General features: G+C 36.7%; 1 protein-coding gene across 1 annotated transcript in view; it reads left to right on the top strand.

Annotated features, from left to right (window-relative positions):
* The first annotated feature begins 823 nt into the window (after window positions 1–823).
* The window catches only part of LOC762753 (collagen alpha-1(I) chain), a 91439-nt gene continuing 82566 nt past the window's right edge, over window positions 824–9696 (top strand). The window contains exon 1 of the mRNA XM_030997448.1: window positions 824–1469. Coding sequence (XP_030853308.1) covers window positions 1319–1469 — 151 coding nt within the window. The 5' untranslated portion in view covers window positions 824–1318. The remainder of the gene's footprint in view (window positions 1470–9696) is intronic.

The raw sequence follows: 9696 nt of genomic DNA, 5'->3' as shown, positions 1-9696 counted from the left end.
GAGACTTCAATTTATTCTTGTCTCATATACGGTTGTCTCATTTACTTGTATTATGAAAATGAGATAACAAAATGTGTATATTGACGGTCATCTTGCGAGTAATATCCATTAACTACCTCATCGGACTCTCATCATTATTATTATTATTTTTTTTTTGAGGGTGAATTATTGGGGGGGGGGGGGGATATATCCCCCCCCCCCCCCCCCCCCCCCCCGCCGGGATCGACACCCATATGTTCACTATTGTGACGTCACGATAACACCTGTCGTGCCTGGACATTACACGAAGCTCATTGGGCAAAAGTTTTCTCATTATCTTTTAATATGACGTGCCATGTGTGCAAATGGGGAGTATCACTATATTCTAGCTCAATCCCGTGCCCCTCCCCCCTCCCCCACCCACCTCCTAGCTGCTACCTGCATTAATATCTTTACACATCTCGTTTTGACAGTCACAATAATTAGAAGCTGTGTCCAGGAACAAAATTAAATCCAAGAGTAAGAAAGAAAGGCGGATAGATGGATTGATGGATATATGTATAGAAATGACAGATGATGTGGTCTACCGTGTGGTTAAAAGTTCTACATCATTCTAGAGATCCAAAATACTGAAACCATAGCACACTAATTTGCACATTAGGCGAAAGAAAATAAATCCGCTAATCCTCAAGAATTGTGCAAAGTCATGATGAAACGGTCAAAAATGTTCAAGACAATTTTACCTGATGCCCCAGCCGCTCTATGTATTTCTTTTAACTTGATCAGGCTTGTTATAACAGAAATGTACGAAATATCGACTTGACATACGACTGTGAAAACGTCTACGACCGGACAGCTACCTACCAATTCCACATAATTTTTTTACTTTCGTCATTTAGGTCATCATACTCATAGCAGCATTCTTCATCCGACGCGCGCTCTGCTATGTGAGGTTAACCGAGCGAGCTCAAGGAGAAACCCTAGCCCTCGCACTTTTTCATTCATCTTAGAAATAAATTTATTTGTTGTTGATACCAACTAAACCGCGAACACCTGTGCCTTGTCACTGAATGATCAAAACTAGCTACGTATGATATCGAAGAGTTAAGTCGACTGTAATTGAATCAAACTACTTTGGCAGACGTCCTCCGCGCCTAGCCTCTCGTCTCGGAGCGAGCAAGAAACACTGGCTCGGGATCTTTGGAGGAAAAACAGAAATTTATCAAAAATTGGATCTTCTTGTTGCTATATCGTCCAAGCCTGTGGAAAACTATTTGGCTTAACAAAATACTATCTGCAATCGGATCATGACTTTTGAGTTTCATCAAAGGATTTAATCATGGAAGTAAGAACGATTATTTTATTTTTGCTTGCAATTTTTGGAGTGGAGAGCTGGAGCGAGACTCCTCATCAACGCTTGTCGTCGTCTGCAGAAGGAACGGAGATAAAGCGGAGAAGCCGTCAGGAGCGGGGTACCCAAGAATTGCGTGGTAAGCAACCTTGTCCAACGAGATTCTAACAGTTATATGAGATCACTTGCTTAATTCTCCACAGGAAGGAATTCTGACTTGTTTTTCTTCCTTTTTACTATCTGGATATAACGGGGTGATATCATAGAGTTAGAGAGTGTTGTTGTTTGATTTACAGACACCATGATCGGGTTTTGTCTCTCTAACAAAGTTATTAACATTATTTTATTTTGTTTATAAAATATATTGCGGTTTGGATTTGGCTCAGACAGGCTCTGTATTGTTGTGAGACGGGTCAAACTCTCACTTTGGAAAATGTGATGGTGAATAGGGAATAGAGAAAGATTGAAGCATGATGTACAGTATGATTGGGTTTTGTTACTCGTACAACTACAAGGTTAGTAATATTTTTTGACTGGTTTGGTCTCATTGCTTGGCTGAATTGAATGGGCTATATTCATTGTGAGATGGAAACACTCTAAAATTGGAAAATAATATTGTGAAATGTGAATAGGACATTGCAGTCCCAGGCTTTAAAAAAAATAGTTCTCAACTTCTCATGCATAGCAAGAAAAATTAATGAATGGGTCCCCCAAAACTTAACAAAACAAGTCAGAGATAAAAAGAATGGGGATAGAGATAAGTGTATTAGTGAGACTAAATCAACTTACTTTGTAGACAAAATTTGGTTAAAGAGAATAAAAGTTTTTTTTTTAAACAAGTATCTTATATTTCACTTTTTAGATAAAAAGTGGGATTTACTAATATTATTAGCAGGGCAAGTCCGCTATATCATTATATGGAAGACTTGCACATTGTAAGTAATTTAATAGTGAAAATTAGCACTAAATCGCAAAGAAATGGAATCCCCTTTGAATATCCAGACCTAAATATACATTCCAAACACTTTGTGGAACTTAAAAATAAATCTTATCTTTAAAGGGGAAGTCCACCCTTTTAAATAAAAGCAGAAAAATGAGAGAACCAAATCAGTGAAGGTTTAAATGCGATATCCAATAGGAAAGTAATGAATTTTTAAAATCGCTATATGATGTGGAACACAAATTGGCAACATTGTGACGTTTCTTGTGAGCTTCTCTCCAATCTGCTCTTTACAAAAAATTTTGTAAAATTTCTTTTTTTAAAGTCATTGAAGACGGACTAGATTTTCATTGAGTCTGTGGAAACGACTTCAAAATATATTTGCTTATTAATACATTTTCTGTCAAATGTGTAGCTATATATCTTACCTAATTTTATCATTTGTTAATTTTTCTCTCGTGGTTCCATATTTGTTTTGATATAACTGTACTTAATTAATTGCCTTAGCTACAGATCTTTGTTTTTAACAAAATTTTAAACAGCAGAATGCAGAATTCCCAAACACCTTTGTATTCATGAACAATTAAGAATGCTTTTATGATTTTAATTATTGAATGATGAACAGGTAATTTGATTTTGTTATACAATTCTGCAGGGGTTTATCTTTTCCTTCTTAGCAAGTCAATGTGTATATTGCAGACTCATCTAATTTACTTTCAGCTCTAAATTGTCCAGATTATGTAAAGTGAAATAATCATCTTTGTTCTGTATTGTACACCAAAATATGCAAGGTTAGCCAAACTGTTTAACCTCTTTTTCTTCCGTCTGTCCTTGCGGTTTGATCGCTTGCACAACATAGGCATTTTTCTCAAGGAGAAACAAGTCCATTAAAGATTCCATCCATGTAGGCAGGGTGTCTGTCTCCTAAACCATAGGTGTCTTTCTGTGCCATGACCATCTCCAAGTCTTTCCCACAGATACAAATTTTTAGTGGACAAGAATTTGAGAGAAGAAGAATTCAAAGAAATTTACAATCAAGTTAATGTTCCAAGTGGGAAGTAGAATGGCTCTCTGTGGCAAACGAAGGGCTTGTGATGCCCAACGTAAGGTCACTGCTCCTTTTTTCTTCACCTTACAGACGTTTCTGTATCAGTTAAATCGTTTGATTTTCTTCCGATTTTGAGGGGAAAGCATGCCATCTCTTTGTCACCTCTTGGAATTATAGGCCCCATGAGTGAATAAAATCTTTTCTTCCTTCTCTCCTTGGTTCTGCCGAATTTTCCACACGATGGGGGTTTGGCAGGGAATTGTCGCATCCAATAAACCGTTGGGATGATGCGTTGTCGTGGTGAAGTAGAATGCAAGGACAAGATATGTGCTGTGGCAGGTTGGATGGAGATATCTCTCAGGTTTCTTGCAGGGTTTGCAACCCAAATGCAAGCGAAGTTGGAGTCATGCACAGTGGGGCTGCACAGGTGCAGTGAGGGGTCTACTGGGAAACCAAATTGATATGATCTCTTGAACTCACTTCCACTGATGCAGCTTATTGAGGCTTATAAGAGGCATTCCATGACTTCACTTCTACAAGGAATCCTGTGTTCATGCTATGTAGAATTTAATCTGCAAGTGTTTGCATGTAGTGCAGCAAATAGTGGTGATGGAATTAAGAAGGCATCTAGGTGGAATGGAAACAGATGTAGATATGCTGTTGTTCAAAATTATTGTGGTCCATGGATGAACTGAGCATAGATCTATCGAAAAGGGATTTAAAATGCATAAGTTTCAGTGGAATAAGTTGTTGTTTAGTGTTTATTACAATAATTTTGTTTTGCCTAAGGTAGGCCTACATCTTTATTGTCAGATGTCACTTTTTGTAATAAATTTGTATGCAAAGGGCCAGTTACTATTATTTTTTAGACACTTAATTGGTTATTATTCATGCACCAAACTCTGGATTGATATTTTCACAAAGCCAACATTTTTATAGTATCTTGAACATGGTAAAGACTTCATAGATCTATGTCATAGGAGGGATAGATGGAGGGAGTGAGGCTATTAGAGAGGAGGGAGACTGAAGGAGGGAAGGAGGAAGAAGGGAACTTTGATTGGAAGGGGTGGAGGAAGAGATTATAAGTGCATAATATTATGAATAATCTTCATGTATAATTACGTTTGACTAAAAGCAACCCTGTTTACTTTGAGTTTATTTATTTATTTATATTTGAGTTTGGTATGACACTTTTTCCATAGATTCTAGTCTGAGTTATCTTAGGGTTTAGTGTTCAAGATGTTCAAGGATTTATCTTTGCTGTTTTTCACAAGAATACATTAAGATATGTCTCATACATGTATTTAGAAGAACTAAAAACAAACCAATCAAACACACAAAACAAAATATATTTCCTCATTTGCAAAATTAAATACAGTTTATATTGCAAATTGGGAAAGTGCTTCAATGTGACTCAGTAACATTGTTGAAGGTTGATGAAAAACTGCGTAATTTTTGTATGAAATTACTTATTATATTCCTTCTACTGTACTAGTCCTTTAATATGCAAAAATTCCTGAAAAAATTCTCAAACCACAAAGATATTTATGGTTTTCTTTGATCGATCAGATCAGTTTTCCAAATTTTCATCATTAATAATGGTCCTTTTTCACTCAAACTTTCAGATTGTCAGTAATTGTACATCTAGCATTGAAGTCACTACCTTATTCCCATTTACTCTCATCTGAACAATGTTACCAAGTCCCTTTAAATATGAGACACATCTTAATGTATCATTGGGGAAACAGCAATGATAAATCCTTGAACATCATGAATACTTGTACCTTCCCTGCAAGAAGGAAAAATAGTTTAAAGGCCATGTTACTTGTGACCTGCCAAACAATAGCATGATTTAACAACATGTGCAATTGAGAGTTTGATAATGACCTTTGCAGGAAAACGCATATGTTGAAATAGTCAAATTCATCAAAAAGATAGGAGATAAAAGATAAGAGATAAGACTGGAAATTGCCTCATGAAGACAAGCAGGACAAGTACCATCTTTGGAGGGTTAGACTTCTGAGAATATGGATACGAAGAAACCCTTTTTGGGAAGCACGTAATTCTTCAAACTCTCTAATTTGCAGTTTTATAACAGTTGCTGAATTGGGCTACAAAATGACTTTGACTTTTTTTGCAATTAAATTGACTTCATTCAATTTTATTTTCCTGAAATGAATTAGCCATAGGGGGCACTAGGTCATAGGAAGTATCACAACAAGTTCATGGAAATGGGAATTAAGTCAATGAAAGTCATCAAAAAGTTATCAAAGTTGTGGAGGGCATAACGAAAGTACTTGTTTGCTAAACAAGTGGATATCATATTGACTTCTTTGTTTTTTAGGATACTTGGAATGGTTACACAATTCTAAAGGTATCCTGGAAATAGTGAATTTTCTCAAATTTGATGTAGGAATCGTGAAAGTTCATGAAGCTGTGACTAGTGGTCCATAACCTTCTTTAATTAAAATTTATGCTCTGCTGTTACTCTACAGAAGATCAAAGGAATTATACAATAGCATAACTGTATGATTGTGTTACTTTCAGGTGTAGATATCTATTACAGTTATTGTTTTTGTCAAAACAAAAATATTCAATTCATCATACTGTACATGTATGTAATAAAGTTATGTATAAAAATACCAATAGTTTTATGCAGTTGGAATTAGGCTGCTAACACCTCGTTGTTACAATAGGAGGCTGGCAGGGATGAGAGAGAGATAGAGAGTTGGAGAGAGATTTAAAAAAATCCTCTGAGCCTATTCTGTGACATTTGGGGATTTGTGCTCTTAAATGTAAAGCCATGTTTTTGCTTACCGGCATGTCTTTTTCAAGTTAATTGATGATTGATAAATCTTCATATATTTAGGGATCCACACTAATTATTTTCATGGGATCCTGACTCCTGATCAAACCATTTAAGGTTCATGTGCAGGTGTTTGATGCCAATTGGTGTGTCCATGTGTATCAGTCTATCAACCTTTTTGAGCCTTGTTAATAAACTTCTACTCCTGACATACTGGTAGTATGCAGTGATTTACCCTGTCCATCAGTTAATATGAGGAATAAAATCAGGAATTAATCTGTTAGCATTGAACATGGTTGTTTCCGGGAAGGAAATAGCTACAGTGACCAGATGTTCGTTTTTTCTATCAAAACATAATTAGACCTGGGTAACTGACAGATCAGCTAGCTGTTGATACAACAGGTTCATAAAATACTGCTTTGTACTTCAAATTTATGTCTTTACCTAAAAAGGATTAGCATATGTTTTTTATCGATTTTCTGAGTTCTTCTATGTGTGTCACCTCAAAATGTATTTTTAGACAAAATGGTGAATAACAGGGACGCAAACCATTATTATTTCATTAATAGTATTTCACAAGTTATTTATCCATCATTATCTAAACAAATCATGATCACTGGTTCAGTCAGAAGGTTTGGACATCGAAGTAAAAGAAAATTCTATAAAGGCATCAGCAAAACCTCTGTTGTGTTTTTCTTACAGCTTTCAAAGCAGGTCCATGTTCAAAGTAGGATGCTCCTGACCAATCAAATGTTCCCTCTTCCCATTTTTCAGATCCAGCCAGTTGGGCAGCATGTACCAGCATCTAAGACACTACTGTAGTGACATGTCTGTTTATAAAATTGCAAACAAGAAGGCCATCAGTTCACCTAGTATGCCTTTTCCTTCTTTTCTAAATGCTTGATTTTGAAGGCAGAATGAGCGATTTGTAATGCTCATCGTAAACGCTCATCGTAATCGCAGTTCCACGGTGCACCGTTCATGCTCACTTCTCCAGGCAATTCTCCTTGGGTGGCCTTCAGCTGGATTCGCAAACCTGTGTGTGCATGCTACGTAGACCCACTAGAGGTCAGTGCGTTGACCCCATTTAAACGCGTTTACAAATTGTAAACGCATCTTTTTGTGAGTTTACGATCGGCGATCGTGATCACCGTTTTTCGGTGATTCTACAAAAGTGAGCATGAACGCAACCGTGTTTTAAACTAAACGCGTAACAGATGCCTGATTCTGGCCAGAAAAAGTGAAGCATGAACGTGCCCTTAGTCTGTTGAGAGCCACAAGGGCCCATATTCTTGATAACACAGAGTTAATGGCCATCTGGCTCCAAACAGACAGTACCGGTATCTATTCGGGTTTTCAATGTTTTGTAGAAGTTGATTTGATTTACATTGAAATTCGTAAAATTGTAGCAAACAAAGAAACCTTTGACATTGCATCAAAAGTGTGAACTTGATTTGTACTTTCTAGTACAACCTTTTCCATGTTACATGTATCTGATTTGATTATCTGGTTTTTCAATTCAGGAGCTGTCAAGACTTTCTTATAAATTACCAAATATCTAAGGAAATGGTAGGGAAGATCAGGGGGGAGGGTAAGTTTCAGGGGATTAATACCCCTTTTCCAACACAATGTTACCCTGGGAGTGGCGAATGTGCCTACATTGTGTGCAGTAAGCCTGAATCCGATGACCGGGATAATAATATGTCCTGCGCCTAGAAAAAAAGTATTAGGCGCATTATAAATGTGAGCTATTATTATAATTATTATTATTATTATCAAGGATTTTACAGAAGTTCTATGATTTCTACTAAGAATTGGAAAATCAATAGATTGGAATTCCTTTCCATTAACTCCAGTCTCATACCATAACACCCCTGTTGAAAAGTGCACAAGTCCCTTTGTTTTAACAGTGAAGGTGCATGACCAGTTGACAATATATTCATCACACGTCTTACTAAACAAGAAGTCTTACAGATGGAAAATACACCAACCATCAATTGAAACAATTTCCTGTTTTTATTGATGCTGAAGAAGAGTGATTGAAGAAGATGCACATTGGAATTGATCAACACGAATAAAAACAAGACCAGTAATTTGTGTCTTGTTACAGAAGTGTAAGCAGGACATTGGCACTGCCCTTGGTACTTTGAATTTTGACGTTACTGAATGCTTGTATCAGGTGGGAAACCAATTCACAAGTGCAAAATCCATTCATTCCCATTTCAGCTATTGTATGCTTTTTATAGAAGTATAGAAAATGATATATTAAAGTCTGCTATTATATGAAGAAAATTGATGGGAATGTTGGGAGTTGGAGGGACAGTTCTAATGACAAAATATACCGTACCTGTATTTAGAACTGAGTGTTGAACTTCCTGTTTCTCCTCACCTTTATCTCTTGCTTCACCTTTTTTTCTTTCTCTTTTCCTTCTCTTCTTCACTCTCTTTGTCCCTTCTCCTTCCTTCCCTTCCCTCTTTACTATTTTTCTCCACTCTAGCTATTACTGTTGTGGTTGTAGAACATATGCCCAGCAGCAGATGCTCTGCAGTATAAAAGGCCAAATAAAAAACAACATGTTTATCGTCCTGCTTTCTTGAAAAATAGGGAGGAGGCCCTTTTTTTCTTCTTTTTTTCTCTTCAAAATGGCCGCTCGGTACATTTTCCCTGACAGTCAGGCTATTTTTGCAAGATGGCCGCCAACATATTTTTTAAAATTTATTCTTTTAAAAAACAGAAATAGATCCATTTTAGCAGTGTTTTTCATGTTTTTTTTTACTTTAAAAAAAAAAATTCAAAAAAAAATAAAAATAGGAGGCGGCCCCAAAAGGAAGCGGGCGGGGGTGCTAAACATGTATATTTTTTTTAATTGCCTAATTATCTGTGATAATCTAATTCCTAACTTCAACCCTCGACCCAACACTATACTCTAATCTTAAACTTTACCAAAACCCAATGGCATCCTTAAACCTAGCCCTTTACTTTTGATGAAATAAAGCCAGGAGTAAATCGCAGATCACCCTACATGTACATCATTTAAGTTATGAAGTTGGTACACTACCAGTACCAAAGTCTGATAGTGCGTCAAACCATGGATCACCCTGAATGCTTGCTTTTCTTAATTACCTCAACATTTACCACATTGCTTGTGTTTTATGGTTATTGGAAATAGTGTAAAGTTCAAGGGTAATGTTCCATCCTGTACAAGGGAATACAATGGTCAATGCAGTCTTAATTTGAGATTTAAAAGCACCTATTGACCTTAAAAAGCGCTTCATCGACCATAATAGATTTTATCAAATGGGGTCTAGATTACATTGGAGGGTCTGTATGCATTTGCCCTCTTTCTTAATAGGGGCATTTACACTGTCATCCAAACACGCCAAAAAATGCCAAACCGGAGCCTGGACGCGATGTTACCAAGGGCAACTACGCATTACAGGCAGAAATGCCAATTCCAAAACATTCCAAATCGAAGTGTGATCTTTTGGCATGTTTTGGCGTGTTTTGGCGTGTTTTGGCGTGTTTCGCAAGTATAAACGCTCGCAGTTGTAACATCGCGATGTTAGGTGAC

Source organism: Strongylocentrotus purpuratus, unplaced genomic scaffold, assembly GCF_000002235.5.
Source record: "Strongylocentrotus purpuratus isolate Spur 01 unplaced genomic scaffold, Spur_5.0 spur5_scaffold_4, whole genome shotgun sequence".
In the NCBI taxonomy this organism is placed as follows: Eukaryota; Metazoa; Echinodermata; class Echinoidea; order Camarodonta; family Strongylocentrotidae; genus Strongylocentrotus; species Strongylocentrotus purpuratus.
The sequence above is the reverse complement of the archived record's forward strand: the minus strand, read 5'-3'. Positions and strand labels throughout refer to the sequence as shown.